This window comes from Ambystoma mexicanum, chromosome 7p, assembly GCF_040938575.1.
Source record: "Ambystoma mexicanum isolate Mex_15411 chromosome 7p, UKY_AmexF1_1, whole genome shotgun sequence".
Lineage (NCBI taxonomy): Eukaryota > Metazoa > Chordata > Amphibia > Caudata > Ambystomatidae > Ambystoma > Ambystoma mexicanum.
In genome coordinates, this window is record NC_090939.1 from 393,759,937 (window position 1) to 393,779,261 (window position 19,325).

A 19,325-nucleotide genomic window follows, 5' to 3' on the forward strand; every position below is an offset into this window, starting at 1 on the left:
ACAAGAAGGAGGACGTCGGGAGGTTCCGGCACTGCCCAGGGAAGAGGCCACAAGCTTGGCAAAATGTTGGTTTAAGGTGTGAGTGCCTTAAAGACCACAAACTGGTATCCTTCCCACTGGCTATCCGGTTTTCAACAGCAGTCTGAAGAAAATTCGACCAGTATAGGGATAGTGTCCAGGTGACTTGAAAGTTGGCTGTTCCCAACAAACTCAAGGGAAGAAGTTAACCTTGAAGGGATTTTCTGTCAATGGAGTTACAGGCAATTTGGACCTGCAGCAGGGATTCACCGGTGGACCAGGAGTTGCAGCAGTCATCTTCCTTCAGCTCGTCTTCGGTTCTTTCATTCCAGTGGTCAACTCTGCTTTCCAAGTCCCAGAGACCTGCTCTTAAACAGTTTTCCCCCATTCATTCCAGCCTGCTGTCACTCACACAACAGGGTGGCTGTCCTTGCCGGACAGCCAGCCGGCCAATCACGCCATTCAGGTCTCCTAGGAGACTAAGCACAGGGAGTTGTGGGCATCTCCCTCACATCCTGTCCACCCCAGACACTCAGGTTCCAGAGGAGGGCTTCAACACTGAAGCCTGCCAAAGGCCAACGAACAAAGGGACCAAACCTGGTTTGGCATGCAGAGTTAAACACAAGAAGGACCTTTCCTAAAAGAAACGGCAAACAATTGACCGGAGTCCATTTTTACAGATAGGTCTTGGGCGCCATATTGGAAAACATGGCTGACCTAATTTTTAGCTACCGGTGTTTGCGGTCGGGAAAAATCATGGTAGTTTGTTAAAAACCAATGCCAGCAGCCATTTCAAGTAGAAAAGGGTAGCATTTGACTGTTACATGAGTGTTTAGACTCAGTGGGTGCTAGGCAACCCCTCTACCACTCTATAGGAAGATAGTGTGTGCTGGGTCTGTAAATTTTAAGAGACTAGTAAAGTCAATTTAACTTTACATGCTCTGGGAGACAGTAGTCAGGCCCAAAGAAGGTATTTAAACCTTGGGAAGTCTGAAAGACATCCCTGTGCCACTGCACTGAAGGTGCTGTGTGACAGAACAAGAAAAAGATGATGCCTATGAAATTGTTTTAAAACTCCCTATCCAAAGAATATAAAAGTAAAACACACATCAAAATACATGAAAGAGTGGGAAAAAAGGCTCACACTCTTTCCAGGTAAAAATTAAAATCCTAGAAATCCAGCAAAGTTGCTGGGGGTCTCAAAAGGTAAGGGAAATTCGCACATTCTTGAGAATTCTCCCTAACAGCCGGTCCGTAAACAATGGTGCTGGTAAACTTACCGGCACCGTTGTTTCTGGACAGCAGGCTCAGAATGAGCCCCTGTGTCTTTTATGAAGGTCTGAAAGCATTTGTCAAGCATTGTAAATAATGCTAGCATAAATACAGAAAGTTTGTGTGCACACAGCAATCTACAATTGTCATAGTCCAAATCATGTAGCAAAATACTGGCTTCCAACCCAGGCACTGAAATAATTACAACTTTCTTCCATTCAGTATATTAGTTGATCTAGTCTTGGTAACCCTGTCCCCGTGCAACATGAAAGCGTTTTCGACGTGGTTTGCCTTTGCATGCACCGGTCCTAACCTTTACCATTTGTCATGATCAAGGGCTACCTTTTCATTTGTTATACTGACAGTAAGTACAGCTATATATGGAGATATGGTGATTTCAGTATCTGTCCATTCTCATGCATGTTGTATTGTTTAGTGGTACAACACACATTGTTTAGATGCAGTTTAGTCAACATAAAACTACACTTAATTAATGTATCACATACTTACATATTGGAATTAAAAGATAACATTTTCTTGCTACAATGCCACACTCTATATATGTACTTTGCAACTCGAATCAGATTCTCCTCATTATACAACAGTCTGCAAAAGTTCACAACTTCAGAAACAGTTCTGATATCTGATTCTCTTAACATAGATTTTAAATCATGAATCCTCAAATCACTGTATAAAGGGAGAATGAGCAGGAAATGTTCATTGGTTTCTGCCCAGGTCATGCAGTATGGAATATTTGCAGCCGTCTCTATGGTCAATGGACTTTTGAAAAATGCTTACGCTAGGGTACCTAAACCGAATCCAATAAAAATTATCTGGCATAATTGGGGGGCATGGATTTAATCCAGATAACTTTAAAATCCAAAAAAAGCCCTTTGACTAGCCCAGTATGACTATTACAAGATCATTGACAGTTTCAGCATAGTCTTTTTTTATCATTGTCTGGCGGAAAGACAGGGACAGAGCAGAGGAATTTTGCATTGATGGGTCAAACATTATTGGGGACTGTGAGAGGTTTGAGTGTGATTTTGTATTCAGCTGATGACTCGAAGACTTCGGAGATTGAGGAGATGTGAGGTGGGCAGGAGGGGGAGTAATATTGCCACTGCCCGTTGAATACATATCTTTTGGCTTAGCAGCATTTAGTGGTTACAGCCTTTTTATGGTGAATCAATTTGTTTGTTTGTTTGTTTTATTTATTTGTATAGCGCTCCAAACCCAGAGGTAGAAGGGCGCTTAACGCAGAGGGTTACATAGTGTGATATATACAATTTCAACATACAACAATTTACAGAGTACACAAACATAGTTAAGCAGAGGGAGGTGTACGCACGTATCTGGGGGGGTACTAACATTTCAATATACAACAGTTTACAGAGTTCACAAACATAGTTAAACAGAAGGAGGTGTTCCCACATATCTGGGGTGCTACTCTTTGTTCAGGAGCCAACCGATAACATGTTTCCTGAAGATCTGGAAGGACTCAATAGTTTTAATGTTGAGTGGTAAGGTGAAACTGGTAAGGTGAAACTGGCACCTCCAGCTCTTTTTAAGGAGAATCTAGGCACTGTCAAGCATAAAGTGTTGGAGGATCTAGTGGTTCTGGTGACAAGTTTCATGGTAAATTTATTAGTGAGATATGGTGAGGCTAGGTGGTTTAATGCCTTGCATGTGAGGCAAATAGTTTTCAAATCAATTTGTTGTTGTATGGAGAGCCATTTGCACGATTTCCTAGCAGTGGAGATGTGCTCTCGCCTGGGGATGTTAAGTGCTGCACGTAGTGCGTTTTTTTGAAGTACCTGTAATTTGTTAATTATAGATTGGTTAGCACCTAGGTACAGGCTATTGCAATAGTCCAGGCTGGACTTTATGAGGGCTCTAGCAAGAGTGAGCCAGCTATTAGATGATAGGAAGGGTCTATTGGCCCTAATAAGCTTGCCGGTGTAGGCGGAGGCTGAGGCGATCATGTTAGTTTGTTTGGAGAGGTTAGAGTTGGCATCAAGGTCGAAGCTGAGAGTTTTCACGCTTTTGGCAATAGGGATGGTGTGACCATCGATAATGATGTTGTTGTAATTAGGATTAAGTTTAGACAGGTTACTGGGAGAGCCGACAAGGAAGACCTCCGTCTTCTCATCATTCAGGCAAAGGCCATGGGAGGCCATCCATGCCTGATTGATGGAGAATATTTAATTAATCCGGGTGACGTCTGCATGGTAGTTGCATGTGATGGTGAAGAGTATCTGGGTGTCATCTGCATAATTTGTGTAGGTGACACTCAGACAGTCCACTTGGTCAAATAGTGGCTTTGTAAATATGTTATACAAAGTGGGGGAGACACAGGAGCCTTACGGGACCCCGCATGAGATAGGGATGGAGTCTGCTGCAGCTGTTGTAGAGAAAACCCGCATGGTTCTGTTTGCCAAAAAGGATTGTATCTATGTGATGGCAGAGGAGGAGAAGTGAGCTGCGGTGGCTTTGTGGCTGCAGAGGATTTTATGATCGACCATGTCGAAGGTCGCTGAAAGGTCTAAGAGGAGTAGGATTGAGGCATTACCTTTGTCTTTGATTTCATCAATCTGACTTTTGAGGTCAACAAGGGCAGTTTCTGTTCCATGTTGAGGTCTGAAGCCAGATTGATGTATTCCTAGCAGTTGGTTGGTTTCCAGATATTCCTGAATTTGGAGGATGGCAACTCTGTCCAGGATGTTTAATATGAATGGGACTGTGGTGATGGGTCTGTAGTTGGTGGGTATGGCTGGGTCTAGTGATTGTTTTTTTAAGAGTGGGAGAACCCATGATTGTTTTAGGTTGCGTGGGACTGAGTTATTGATGAATAATAGGTTGATAAGTTTAGTGATGAAGGGGGATAGATCTCTAGCTGCGTCTTTTATGATATGGGCGGGACAGCTGTCCCCTTTGCAGTTTGAGGGTTTTAAGGAGGTGATGATTTTTTGAACTTCTACCGTAGTTACTTTCCTGAATGGACCACACCCATTCAAAAGGACTATCCTTACCCCAGGGGGCCACACCTCTAAAGGCCTTTGTTCTTAGTGAGAAGGTAAAGGGCGGGATTATGATAGGCAATTATAATGAGTTCATTTGATATGGCGGGTGGCACCACGTTGCTGTGTATTTGGGCTATTATCACTGTTCCTTGCCGTGTCAGAATGTCGCTCTCACCATTCTGGTGTTTGTTTGTATCCTCTGTTATCTGTCATGGTTTAGATTCTGCACAAGCGTTTCCACAGTGAGGTACTAGGGCCCTGTGTAGGTGATACATGTGCTGGCATTAGTAAGTCAATTGTTGGGTAAAGCAGCGGTTGATCTAAGGCACGCAGCTTGGTCATAGAAAGGTCTATAGGCGACATTCTTCCAGCTATTGGCTGATGTATTTTAGCTGAATCAGCCGGATAGAAAGTCTGAATATCAGTATTCATTGACAGTGCTCGTGCCCGTGTGTGTAGGGCACTAGAGTTTGCAATGACAAGTCTGTGAGCAATTTTGAGTGGAGTTCGTTTAAGACCCTCTACTAGCTTCAGCATGTCTATTTTGGACAGCATAGCAGATTTTAAAGTATTTGCAGTCGTCAGGTTGCACAAGGTCATAAATAAGGAACAATATATGGAAACGAGCAATTATGGATACAGGTCTTAGCAAAAGACACAGTGTTTGAATGTTGCTGTAGGAGTTGGTCGTGCAAGTGTTCTGAGCAACTAATTCCCACAACATGCAGAGAAAGTATTTGAACACCTATAAATAATTAGCAGTTGTACGTGGAATATATCCAGCAGCAGAGCCCAAACAGCCACAACAGCACTTAATGAAGCACTTCCTTGAATGCGTGCGCGTGCTCCAAATTTAAGGAGAAGTGGTCAGGGCTTTGTTGTTTTAAAGTACAATTTTAGGTGCTATAATTCACCTGTACCAACATAAAAAGTGTGTATAAGTAAATGGTGATGTTATTCAGTAGTCCATAAGTATTATAGTAATTTATAGTCCAAATCTGTACTACAGCTTTCTTCAAGGGATGAAGGGGTCCTGGAGCCATGTCAGCCAAAATAGCACTTAATGAAGCACTTCCTTGAATGTGCGCCTGGCTTTTTTGATTTATTAAATAAGATGATGCAGGTAATTCCATCTCTGAAACGGTAATCTGCTGAAAATATTCCCCTTTCATAATCTAAGAATATTATATATCTCTGACCTGCTGCATCAGTATCTTGATTTTCAGCACCAGCTCTACCAGTGGCAACGAGCAGGCTCGGAGATCACAGCTGCAGTCACAGCTAAATCTCTGCCGCTCAGGGGCTGCATTTAGGATATGCATCCATGTAATAAAACTACAATGATCATGATGGTGGCATGATACTCTCTAAGATAATGCTATACCTGAGTTTGGGCATACTGCATGGCACTACTTATGATCATGACGGCCTAATCCCAGTTGATATTGCTGCTGTGAAATGCGATGTGAATTCTAGTCAGCAGGGTGTAGCCCGCCAAATGGCAGGACAGAAACCTGGAGGGCCAGGCCTCCTCTTTCATCTCTATTTGAGAGAAGGTAGCACCCTCTGCCCATGCACCCTCACAGCAGGGAGCTGTCCTGGGCCCAGGCAACAAAGGAGCACACCCATTCAAAAGGACTATCCTCGCCCCAGGGGGCCACACCTCTAAAGACCTTTGTTCTTAGTGAGAAGGTAAGGGGCGGGATTATGATAGGCAGGCTCTGGTCAATGGAAGGAGACTTCCACCATTTTTGTTCTCTCTATCATGCTCTGCCTTTGTATTTGTATTTGTATTTATTTATTTGTATAGCGCACCAGGCCCGGGGGCAACCGGGCGCATCACTTAGTTACAACATAGGAAAACAGACAGCACCATAATTACAAAGTTTACAAGTATAGTACAGAATTTACAGGTATAATAATAGCAATGAGAGGACAAGCAGATCATATATACATGTACAAATTAAGCAGAGAACCCAGAGCTAAATGTACTGGGCGGCCAGCCAGGTTTTCGTGAGGTGTTTGAATCTCGGGAATGAAGGTTCTGCTCTAAGCTCATTAGGAAGCGTGTTCCAGAGTTTAGCTGCCAAGATAGGGAAGCTAATTCCACCTGATCTTTGGAGCTTGAAACGTGGAACCTCAAGGCAGTTTAAATGAGCCATTCTGCAGGGTCTAATGGAGTTGTGGAGGGCAAATCGGTTGGCCAGGTAGCAGGGAGCTTGGTTATGAAGGTATTTGTGGGTAAGAGCCAGGGTTTTCAGGGAGATACGGTGTGGGACTGAGAGCCAGCGAATATTGTGTCTGGTGTCGGATATGTGTTGGCGCCTGGGATTGTTGAGGACAGCTCTAATCGCATTGTTTTGGACAATTTGCAACTTATTTAGGTTTCCTGTCGCCTCCACTTCCTCTGGAGATAAGAACTTTGGGTGTGACATCAGAAGGGCAAAGTTCACTCCATTCAAGAGACGGGATTGGGCCACTAAGGCAGGCAAGGTTTAGTCCAATCACCTGGCGACTTTTTCCCTTTAAAAGAAGGGGTCTCCCACCCTTTCTTCAGAATCTCTCGGATCCTTTAAGGCCGCAGATTCACTTTAAAGAACTCATTGTACTTCCCAAAACTACACATCCTATAATGCAATTATCTCAGAGTAGGGGATTGTGAATCTCCAGTACTAAACTTTTGAGATGTACAGTATGGAACTGGGTACGCCTTCCTATATTGGCAATAGATACTAGGCTGCATCGCAGTTAAATTCTCAATATCCCACTGCAGCGCAATCAGCCAACGGCGGGCAGAGATATCACATCATCTGAGATGAGTCGTGAGGGGCAGGGTGGACGGACCTCCAGCTTGATGACAGCAGCTGCCTTTCAAAGCCACTCTTCATATTAGCACCTGGGATCTTGCTTGTTTTGGGGCGCATGAGATCAACTGTGTGTACCAAGTTCACCTATTATCTCTAAATTAAGTGCTTGCAATGAAAACATCAAATGGCACTCAGCATGCCAGGGTACTTGCTTACTGTTGAAAAATGTAGGCACTCCAACATAAAAAAAAATAATAATAATATCTTGCTTTCCTGCTGAGAAGTGCTGATGTTGTGTGTTTCAAATAAAACAAGTGCAGGTACTCAGGATCAGTACGTACTTGCCCATTTAAATCAATGCCTCCGTTCGATCAAAAAAACGGACCATTGACGTGTTAGTCACTTGTATTTTTTTATATCCATCTTGATATAATAATCGCCAACCTTGTGTGTATGAGCCAGCGGGTGCCCTTATCTGCTCCCAGGGAAGCATTCATGCAGCAGGGTGGGGGTGGTGGGGGGGGGGCGATCTCTCATACCACATAGCGCACTATTTATCCCTGACTGTTGTCTCCAGTCTGCTCTGCCGATCCGGGCACGGCTGGATCTCGCCCTGCCTGACAATCGATACACAGTGGATACTACACCCGGGCCCACCCGGATGGGAGGCCCGGGGACGTAAGCTGGGAGGTGGGGGATTTGTGTGAAGTCCCGTGGGGCAGCGCCTGTTTGGCGCTGCCCCACTTAGCATGCACATGGTGGGGTCGGGCTGCTGGGTCCCGTAACAATGGGAACCCAGACAGCGCGTCTCCACGACAGGAGGGTGAGGTGAGAGGGGCAGGTGACAACCGGTAGTCACTGCCCCTTGTCACCTTGCCCTCCATACTTCAAAGGCCCCCCTTCCCAGCCTGCGGATGCTGGGCGGGGGCCTTTTGAAGTTCAAAGAAGGGGCCGCCTTGCCCCAGGCCGAATTTTGCCTTTATCTGGCTGGGGCAAGGTGGCCCTTCTCATTCTTCCTCCCCGTCAGCCACGAACAGCAGCAGGACGGCTGCAGGTCTGCACAGCAGTGAGCAGCTACAGACGGAGATCGAGCACATCACAAGAAGTGAGCAGAACCCCAGCAGCAGAGCCTCCGTAGCACCGCAAGCAGAGCGTCAGCCTCGGGCATACAAGGACTTCGGTTCAAGCCCCAGGGAGAGTGCAAGAAATTATTTTTGGCCAAACAATTTTAAATTTCTCTCCGGCTCTGGGAGGACACTGGAATCAAGTAAGGCACGCTCCGAAGTGCTCGAGGAGGTCTGCACGGCGGTGAACGGCCGCACACGGAGCGAGCAGAGCCCAAAGAAGACGGGTCCTCGAGCACAACACAAGGAGTGAGCAGGCCTGCAGCAGCAGAGTCTCCATAGCACGGCAAGGAGAGCATCAGTCTCAGGAGTACAAGGACATTGGTTCAAGCCCCGGAGAGGGTGCTAGAATTTATATTTTGCCAAACAATTTTTAAATTTCTCTCCGGCTCTGGGAGGACACTGGAATCAATTAAGGCAGGCTCCGAAGTGCTCGAGGAGGTCTGCACGGCGGTGAACGGCCGCACACGGAGCGAGCAGAGCCCAAAGAAGACGGGTCCTCGAGCACAACACAAGGAGTGAGCAGGCCTGCAGCAGCAGAGTCTCCATAGCACGGCAAGGAGAGCATCAGTCTCAGGCGTACAAGGACATTGGTTCAAGCCCCGGAGAGGGTGCTAGAATTTATATTTTGCCAAACAATTTTTAAATTTCTCTCCGGCTCTGGGAGGACACTGGAATCAAGTAAGGCAGGCTCCGAAGTGCTCGAGGAGGTCTGCACGGCAGTGAACGGCCGCACACGGAGCGAGCAGAGCCCAAAGAAGGCGGGTCCTCGAGCACAACACAAGGAGTGAGCAGGCCTGCAGCAGCAGAGTCTCCATAGCACTGCAAAGGGAGCGTCAGTTTCAAGCTTACAAGGACATTGGTTCGAGCCCCAGAGAGGGCACAGAAATTATACTTGGGCTAAACAATTTTTTAATTTCTCGCTGCAGAGGACAGAGGTCAGCTGGAATTCCCAGACGCACATATCGACAGACCTGCACTAGAAGGAGACTGAGTGAGAGCCACAGCATTTTACCTCGCCTGGGAACTACAATAAGGGGGAAGAGGACCCTGACCCACACAGCAAGTTGGGAAACACTAGGACAACCCATTACGAACCAGCACACAGAGACCCAAACAGGCAAGAGATGGCCAACGCCTTATCCCTGAAAGACACATTACTCCTGGAATGGGCCAAAGCAGCGGAAGCCGTTCATGGCATGGATGTGGTGCAGGAAAGAATGGCAGAGCTCGCATCCACCAGTCTCAATGAAGATGACGCAGACGCCTTGGAAGAGGAGGTCGACGGCGAGGAGGAGCCGGCAGAAAGGGAGCAGCCAGCTAGGAAGAAGCAGCGCCTTGATGTCCGCAGCATGCCCGCCTCTTCAGACACCCACCCAGGCACCAAAAGAAAAGCAAAATCAGGTACTGTGGAAAGCAATGATTTGGGGCCTATGCTTGAACAATTTTTAAAATGGCATAAGGGTGCGGGTGCTGGGAAAAAGAGGAGGCACAGGGATGACTCGAGCAGCTCCAGCAGCGAGAGTGACAGCACAGACACAGAGTCGGAATCGGGGGGCGAGGAGGAACAGGGCCACCTTAAAGCATGGGTTGGGCCTAGCCAAGATGTACCGTCTCCAACCCCTCATATGACTAAATATGGGAGGCGCACTGCCGGCAAAAGTGTAAATAGAAGCCTAAAGAAGACCATTGCATGGCACATTGAGCGGAAAATTAAGAGAAAGATATGGAAAAAGCAATTTATTGACATTTTCTGCCTATTGGAATATGAAGATTTAGGTTTTGGCATTTCAAAAAGGGATAAGAAAGAGGAAGAAAAAGAGAGAGCAAAGAGGCCCACACTGGAGAAGAATATTCAGAACTGGGAGGCCTCTTTCCAAATACTTTCCACAATAATTCTAGAAAAATTCCCTGAAGAGGGCACAGCACTGATTGCCTACCACCACAGAATTTTGGAGATTCACAATACCTTTGGGGGGGAGTCTTGGCTGCACTATGATAGAGAGTTTAGGAAGGAGATGCAGAGATTCCCTGACCTGGGCTGGGAGGAGGAAGACCCTAAATTGTATCTTTTTCATGTCCTAAAAGAAAACTCAGCTAAGAGCGCCCAAAGCAGCAAGGATTATGAGCATCAGTATAATAGAAGGGGTAGAAACAGGCAACATAACCAGCGCAGGGCTCAACAGGACAGTATAAATACTAACAAAAACAAACCTCCCTTTCGAAGAACGCCCCCAGGGGGGCAAAAAACAGGGCATAATCAGAGGCAATCTGGCAATCGCAGCAACGGGGGGGCCAAAGGAAGCACTCCGGGGTCCTGCTGGTACTTCAACAGAGGGTCATGTAACAAGGGCACAGAGTGCAGATACAAGCACCAATGCAGCACATGCAGTGGTGGCCACAGCAGCAACAATTGCACAAAAGCCTCTCCTTCCAGGCCCAGCCCAAAAGTCACTGATGGCAAAAACATGCACTAGCTATAGATTAGGCGCCTCACCAATAAAAATCGACCAATTGCAAAAAATGTTAGATAACTACCCTGACCAAGCAGCTAGAGCATCCCTGGCTCAGGGTTTCAGAGATGGCTTCCGGATCCCATTCAAGGGCCGGGGATCTCCCACCATACCCAAGAACCTAAAATCGGCCTCATCCCTAGCTACCATAATAAGCCAAAAAATTGATAAAGAGTTGCAACTAGGGAGGATTGAGGGCCCCTTCCAACATCCCCCCTTCACTGAGTTTTTATGCTCCCCCCTGGGCATCGTGCCCAAAAAAGAGCCGGGGGAGTTCAGGATGATCCATCATTTATCACACCCACCCGGTAGCTCTTTCAATGACGGCATCCCCGCCACGGAGGCCGCTGTCTCTTACAGCTGCGTGCAAGATGCGGTCGACCTAGTAAAACTGTCAGGTAGACACGCACTCATGGCTAAAGCAGACATTAAGTCAGCCTTCAGGCTGCTGCCTGTGCACGAGAGCACCTACCAGTGGCTGTGTTTCCATTTTGACAATAAATTCTATTTTGACAAATGCCTTCCCATGGGCTGCGCCATTGCGTGTGCCTATTTTGAACAGTTCAGTTCTTTCCTACAGTGGGCGTTCCAACAGGCCATGCCCAGAGCCAGAACAGTACACTATTTGGATGATTTCTTTTTCACCGGCCCAGCTGGGTCCCTCCTATGCAGCTCATCCCTAAAAACATTCAGCGAAACCATGCAGGTGTTAGGGGTTCCGCTGGCACCCGAAAAAACTGTAGGACCCACCACCACCCTGTCATTTCTAGGAATAGAGATTGACTCTTTCATGGGCGAGTGCCGCCTGCCCAGGGACAAAATAGAGGACCTTCTTCAGACAATAAGGCAGATAGCAGGCAGGGACAAGGCTACGCTGCGTGAAATACAGTCCCTTGCTGGGAAGCTGAACTTTGCCACCAGAATCATGCCCCAAGGCCGGGTTTTTCACAGGAGCCTGGAACTAAAAATGAGGGGGGTTACAAAGCCACACCACCACATCAGACTGGGCAAGGAAATAACACAAGACCTGGTCATGTGGGAAGCATTTCTTAACAACTTCAATGGCCAAGTGATATGGCGCAAACCCATGAATGGGGCAGACAAAAGGTCCCTGTTCACGGATGCGGCTGGCAGCAGAGGCTTTGGGGTATGCTTTGGTAACAAGTGGTGCGCCGGCCACTGGCCGCCCTGCTGGCAGCAGAGGGGCTGGACCAGGAACATCACATTGCTAGAGATATTCCCCATATGGCTGGCACTCTACCTATGGGGGGACCTGTTGGCCAACACAGAGCTGGTCACATGGTCAGACAACATGGCGGTTGTACACATTTTAAACAAGGGTGCTGCCTCCTGCCCTCTGGTGCTAAAAGTGTTGAGAGAAATGACGAAAGTCACCCTGAAAAATAACATCGTTATAATTGGACGGCACATTGCAGGCAAAGATAATAAGGCCGCTGACGCTCTGTCCCGTTTTCAGTTCTCCACTTTCAAGGCACTAAACCCACAGGCAGAAGCCAAGAGGACAGCGGTTCCGGAAGAGGTTTGGGCCATCATGGACACACCCAAGGCACCACCCGCCAGCCAGCCGGTAACAGCTCTTCCCTGAGATGCCCGCCCCCAGCTCTACCCTCACCCCCGGGCCTGGACAAAAGGGGTTGCCTTTCCCGGCACCACACTCCTACAGGTGAGCCTAAAGGCGTTTTAGGGGAACTGGCCAAAAAGGCGCTGGCACAGAAAACTGCCAAAATGTACAATAAGTGCTTGACTGATTTTGGAAGGATCACAAAAGTCACCAACATCAGGGATATACAGGAGTGCCATGTCAATGACTTCATGGAATGGGCTTTCAAACAAAGCAAAAAGAAGGCATGGGCTTCATCCCATCTGGCAGCAGTGTCATACTACACTAGATTAGCGGGGGCACCCGACCCCACACACGGCGCACTAACCAGATATGCTCTCAAGGGTTGGTCCAAAATGGAAGGGGTCAAGACAGACACCAGGCGCCCCCTCAATTTTGCTAAACTAAAAATTCTGCTAGACACCCTCCCTGCAGTATGCAACAATGCCTATGAGACCTCACTATTTAGAGCCGCCTTCACACTAAACTACTTTGGGGCGTTCAGGATCAGCGAGATAGCCTCCAAAAACACAGGATCAGAGGAAGGGCTGGATATAGGCGACATCCACATGGGGAAGGATTCCATGGCTGTGAAACTGTGCAGGTCCAAAACTGACCAGTTAGGAAAAGGGAGGATCTTCAACCTGTACTGCATTGAGGAAACAGAATATTGCCCCATTTGCACCACCAAGGCATTCATGAGCAAGCGCACCAGTCGGGGGGGGCAATTATTCACACACAAAAATGGGTCTGCCCTCAGTAGATTCCAGTTGAGGTCTGTCCTCAAGAAGACTATAATAGCTATAGGATGGAATCCTACTGAATTTGGATCCCACTCCTTCAGGATAGGAGCAGCCACCTCAGCCTGGATGGGGGGGATGCAAGAGAAAGCCATAAAAGGGATTGGGGGTTGGAGATCGGGGGCTTACAAAAGATACATCAGGAAAGACTTGATCTAATAGTATCCTCCATCTCCCCCCCCCCCCCCCCCCTCTCTATTTTCCCCATAACACAGGCTACCCCCCATCCCAGACGGCTTGGATTGTGGGTCACTCTTTCATTACCAGGGCCAGCAGATGGCTGGAGGAAACCCAGGACGGCATGCATTTCCAAGACACCATCACCTACTGGTGGGGTAAGCCGGGCATGCGCTGGGGAGACCTACACGACAAACTCGCCGGCCTACTGGGGGCCTGCTCACCTCCTCCCGATTTTCTCATCATCCACCTCGGGGGCAATGACTTGCCTCAGCTGGGCAGGAAGCTTCTCCTGGCCGAAATCTGCACCTCCCTCAGATCCCTGGCACACATGCTAAGACTTCGAACAGAAGTGATGATGTCAGAAATCATCCCTCGCCAACATTGGCATGGGGCGGAGTGCAACAAAGCCATGGAGATTTCTAGGCGCAAACTGAACAAAGCTGTGGCCAATTTCTGCCTTTTCTCAGGCCTCAAATTTATTAAGCATGGGATCTCGGTACACAACCAGGCCATGTTCTGCAGTGACGGGGTTCACCTGTCCATTGAAGGCATGGACATCTTCACCAGGAATATTTTCTGGACCCTTGCAGCCAGAGGCTGTACTTAATCTATAATCCCTTATTTTGGGGGGACCTGGGAGACGCCGGTCAGCATCCCCTCAGGGTGGCGGCGGGGAACAGCCTCGAGCGGCCCCTAATTGGGATTAGGGCCCCCTGCTCACCTGTTCCCTCTGTCCCCAAAATATTTTTATTGTTATTCCTTATGTGATGTTATGGCTGGTTTTTCTTTCGCACCATGGCTGGTACAAAAATAAAGCTTGTGGCCAAAGTTTTTTCCACCTCACATCCTGGTCGTCAGTCTCCTCACTCTTGCAACTGTCATTTCTGTATTGCCTGTCTTGTCACACTTGTCATCCATCCATGTCACTCGCATGCCACTCCCCAACACAAAAACACTTCCAGGCTTATACACCCGGGCCCACCCGGATGGGAGGCCCGGGGACGTAAGCTGGGAGGTGGGGGATTTGTGTGAAGTCCCGTGGGGCAGCGCCTGTTTGGCGCTGCCCCACTTAGCATGCACATGGTGGGGTCGGGCTGCTGGGTCCCGTAACAATGGGAACCCAGACAGCGCGTCTCCACGACAGGAGGGTGAGGTGAGAGGGGCAGGTGACAACCGGTAGTCACTGCCCCTTGTCACCTTGCCCTCCATACTTCAAAGGCCCCCCTTCCCAGCCTGCGGATGCTGGGCGGGGGCCTTTTGAAGTTCAAAGAAGGGGCCGCCTTGCCCCAGGCCGAATTTTGCCTTTATCTGGCTGGGGCAAGGTGGCCCTTCTCATTCTTCCTCCCCGTCAGCCACGAACAGCAGCAGGACGGCTGCAGGTCTAAAAAACCATCCCTCCCACCCTGCAAAAACTGTAGGGAAAGGAATATCGAGGGCCAGATAGAAGATGGAACACAATCATATTATTAGGGTAGGCTAAAACGCCTCACTTTATAAATTAAACATAAATATTCAACGCCAAGAAGGGCCTCCTTCTAAAATACCGGGGGGTCTTGTATCTATTAGTTAATATTCTAGGAAAAGACAGTTATAGAAGACCCAGGCGCTCAGATCCACCAGAGAACATCAATACAGGTGGGAGCGCTAAGGGTTTTACAAAACTGAAAAGGAGAGAGGAACCTGAGCATAAGCTTGTACTAGTATGCCTCAAGTATCCACCCCCATGCTTGCAGAAGGGGGGGTCTCACCACAAGTGGATCAGGAGCAGGGTAAGTACCTAGTAAGGCTCCGGAACCCACCCCCCCTCACATTTTTCTATGTAGGATAAGCACACTGGGGTACGCAAGTGGATCGTGGGCAGGGGAAATTCCCAGCTATGCCCTTAGAACCCACCCCAGTGGCGGAATAGTATAACACAAGCACGGAAGGGGTTTTCACACAAGTGGTTTGAGAGCAGAAAAAATTCTAGTAAGGCTCTCTTTTTGAACCCCCCCCCCCCCCCCCTTTTTTCCAGCTCGCCGAGGGGGTCTCATAACGTAAGTGGATCGGGAGCAGGGGAAGAAACCTAGTAAGGCTCTTTGAACCCACCCCGGCTGTAAAAACAAGCAGCTTTAAGCGCTGAAGGGGTTTCACAAGGCAAGTGGATCGGGAGCGGGGTAAAAACCCAGTAAGGCTCTTGGAACCCACCCCGGCTGTAAAAACAAGCAGCTTAATGCGCGGAAGGGGTCCCGTGGCACAAGGGGATCAGGAGCAGGGAAGACCCTAGTAAGGCTCCAAGAACCCACCCCTGATGAAACAACTAGCCCGCAAACGGAGCGTGGGGGCTTCAAAAACTCAAGTGGATCATGTGTGTAATAAATGCCAAATTCATCCCCGAAGAGTGGACCAAGAGGCTAAAACGCCTCCATCCATGGAAAAGTACAGAACACACAACCCAAAAATAAAAATGGCTCTAAGAACACATCCCGCGGATGATCAAGTGAAAGGCTTCACAACGCGGGGTTCCTGTTCTATCTAGAAATACGGATCAAGAGCCATAACTTCAGCGGAAATCACCCTGTGAGCGAGAGAGGGTGCAAGTGCTAAACCCGGTCGGGTTGGACATCAATAAAGGCACACAAGCGCACACCTCCCCACCTCACAGGGAAAGGACAAGAGAAAGCAGGAGGAACCTGCTCCAAAGACAAACAATTACGAACATGTCACAGCTCACACGCTGTGGCCAAACAATTGTCACAAGCATTCATATGAATGGCGGCGGGGAACAGCCTCGAGCGGCCCCTAATTGGGATTAGGGCCCCCTGCTCACCTGTTCCCTCTGTCCCCAAAATATTTTTATTGTTATTCCTTATGTGATGTTATGGCTGGTTTTTCTTTCGCACCATGGCTGGTACAAAAATAAAGCTTGTGGCCAAAGTTTTTTCCACCTCACATCCTGGTCGTCAGTCTCCTCACTCTTGCAACTGTCATTTCTGTATTGCCTGTCTTGTCACACTTGTCATCCATCCATGTCACTCGCATGCCACTCCCCAACACAAAAACACTTCCAGGCTTACTAAAACCTAAAGGGGAGCTCGTCTTCCAGCAGGGGGAACTAGAGGCATGCCTTCTGTGTGTGTGTGTTCCCGCTGCCGGAGCAGAGCGTGCGCTCATCAGCGCCTGCCCAGCGCGCTCCTGCTACCGGGGAGCCTGTCATCGCACGTGCTTTCACATCCACTATTGACATTAGCTGCCTGCCAAAATGCTGACACCCCTTTGAACTGCAAGTAAACGTCCGTACCTGCTCATTTTCGGAGCTATTGTGTCTGCCTAGCACCGTGCCTTGTTACTTGTTTCTGGAAAGGAAGAAGGCACCGCTTAACACATTGTTTTTATTTATGCGCACAATAGAGCTACTTCTCGCGGGGCTCCCGTCACAGGACGGCATACATCAGCAGTGGGAATATTTCGGCATTGTTGTAGTTAAGCACACGTTTTTGATTCCTAATCCCACATCTTTCCACAGGTCTAAGTTTAGTGGAACGTGTATTTGGTCTCTCTGAGTATATAGGATGTTAAACAGTGCTCCTCGTGGAGGGCGGGGGCAGGGTCGCCCTTTCTGTCGTTGTGAAAACGTGTGTGTCTGAGATGCTGTATGCATCATTAACGCATCCGTGAATCCGCTCACCGAGGACATGGCCTTAGGAAGCAGTCGTGAAAAGCTAGGACTGGGTGTAGCGCAAGCACTCTGCGCCAAGGGTGGGTGGGTGAATTTAAGAGGCCTCGTTTTCCTCCTCTCGGCGTGGCAGGCTCACACTCCCGGCCTGCCGGGTTGCTTTCCTCACACCACTGGGCTCTCTGGTGCCGACTACTGAGAGTGCTTCCGACACGCCGCCACTCTCCCGTCTTCCTCCTCCTCCTCCTCCCTCTGCCACTTGGCTGAGCTGCCATCTCCTCCCCTTCTCGAGTTCCTCTCGGGCTCCTCCAGAGAGGGAGAGAGCCCACGTGACAAGCGGGAGAAGGAGGCGGGGGGCGGGGGGCTGGAGCCTGCTGCTGCCTGGCTCCGGGGAAGCGGCAGTACGAGCGGCAGGGACGGGCAGGCTGGTCTGAGCGGGGCTTCTGCACACTCCATCCATCCTCCCTGCTCCATCCAAACGCCCGCCCCTCTCCCAGCATCTGCCTCCATTCCCCAAACTGTCAGACTGCATGCACTGCCACACACCCTCGCTTCCCTCCCCAGCTCCCCGCTGATGGAAGTTATTTGGAAGCGGTGGCAGCTTTGGATAAAAAGGGGAAATAAAGGGTGAATCCATGCAGCTTGGTGGGAAGTTCGCGGAGCACTTTATGAGGACCCCGTGCCCATTTGCCTTTGGAGGGATGCACCTGGTTTTGGATTGCCAAGAATTTTAAAGGGAAGCACTTAAGAAATTGCTCTGGCTGGGCAGGCTTTGAGGGGGTTTAAGGTCCGCAGTGGATGCCGTGACCCCGTGTAGTTCTGGCTGGCTGTTCCCAATGCAATGGATCTTTCAGAATGCCCTTCGGAACATTGCCCTGAACGTGTCCTGGGCTCGCTCTCCATTGCCCCCTGTTTGATCGGCTCCTAGCAAAGTCGCAACTTGCATCCCCCATCTTTCGCCTGGTTGGCACTCTGTCCTCTCTCCTCTGGTCCCTGGGATTGCACTGCCACACACCCCTGGATTGTGTTTAATATGACAACATGGCTCTGCTAACACATCTCGTCTTCCTTTGTGGATGCGTGTGTCTGCAGGTGTTTGGTAAGTGTCTTTCCGCCAGGGAGTGCGTGGTTTAACTTATTTTAAGATGCCTGATTTGGGAAAGCACACGGAAGAATGAAAATGCACAGGTGCGAATGATGTTAGAATTACTCGAATGAATAAATGGCACGTCCGGTTAGCGAACGTTCATCAATTAAGCGCTCACACTACCCACCTGTGTTGGAATCCCAGCGCTCCAACCACCCCGTTCTCCTTATGAGGTCGCCACACCGGGTATCATGTTATCGGGCTGTGATAACAGCTAGAATTATAGCGCTTGCATGCGGCAGGGATCTGTCTATACGCGCTATTTGAAAACTTGACAGTATAAGGCTATATTTGTATTTCAAAACAAACTGCATGCAAAGCAGGAAGCATGGTTTATTATTTCAAGGGCAGATACGCCAGGGCTTAGCAGAAGAACTTTACTTTAAGAAACGGATATCCTTGCATGCTGCCTGCGTTTTAGTTTCCTACGTTAGCAGTTGCGCACTGGAAGTGTGACAGTATCACAGCGCCTAGAGGCGGTAACGATGGGGGATGCGCAACCAGTGTCCAAGTGCACTTGGGCTCTTAGTTTGGTGCTGTTCGGTGTCTGGGGGGCACACGCCCTAAAGGAGCAGCGTCCCCCCCACCGTGCAATCCGTTAGGCTGATTAACGCCGGTGATTGCAGCAACTAGTGGAAGCGTGGCATGGCGGCAATGGCTGCAGTTGCCGGACTCCTCGTCCCCGGCTGCTTGCTTTCAGCATCCCGGGAAGCGACTCTCTCCTGGGCCTGCTTGCGGACACACACGCAGCTGATGGGGTGTGAAGTGCAATCTGTCGCTGGCGCTTAGATTTCATAGTGCGGTGACCTCAATACTGTGCGAAAAGCTTAGATCTTACCTCTGAAAGGAGGCTGGGGGGGTGCCTTTGAGGTATATCACTTAATGGGGGTGGAGGGGGCATGGATGCTGCGTGCCAGCAGGGAAGGGCATGCCCTCGTTATGCGATCGGTTATTTCCTGATTCTTTACGGGGGGTGGGAGGGTGGGGCTCTTCAGCGGTCCTAGACGTGTGCATTGATGTGTCTTGATCTGTGTAGACGAAGTTTTGCGAAGTATGCAATGAAAGGAGGCCCATTGCTCTGTCCCTTGTCTGCACACGCAAGGCAAACCATGCCACAGGAATTAACCAACATCACACAGCTGTGTTCAAGCTGGCATCGGTTCTC

The 19,325-nt window shown here is 49.1% G+C and overlaps 2 protein-coding genes across 11 annotated transcripts in view; both read left to right on the forward strand.

Annotated features, from left to right (window-relative positions):
- Positions 1–7,786: 7,786 nt before the first annotated feature.
- Positions 7,787–16,289, forward strand: LOC138526085 (uncharacterized). Its single transcript, XM_069636430.1, has 2 exons — positions 7,787–9,648; positions 12,235–16,289. The coding sequence occupies exons 1-2, from the start codon at positions 9,372–9,374 to the stop codon at positions 13,335–13,337; spliced, it is 1,380 nt and encodes a 459-aa protein (XP_069492531.1). The 5' UTR covers positions 7,787–9,371; the 3' UTR covers positions 13,338–16,289.
- A 1,076-nt stretch (positions 16,290–17,365) lies between these two features.
- ROBO2 (roundabout guidance receptor 2) overlaps positions 17,366–19,325 on the forward strand; it is a 974,141-nt gene continuing 972,181 nt past the window's right edge. For 4 of the 10 annotated variants that reach the window (XM_069636431.1, XM_069636432.1, XM_069636433.1 and 1 more), the window contains exon 1: positions 17,367–18,112. In XM_069636431.1, coding sequence (XP_069492532.1) covers positions 18,055–18,112 — 58 coding nt within the window. In that variant the 5' untranslated portion in view covers positions 17,367–18,054. Of the gene's footprint in view, positions 18,113–19,325 lie in introns of all 10 variants that reach the window. The other 6 variants (XM_069636434.1, XM_069636435.1, XM_069636437.1 and 3 more) reach the window with 4 other exon arrangements.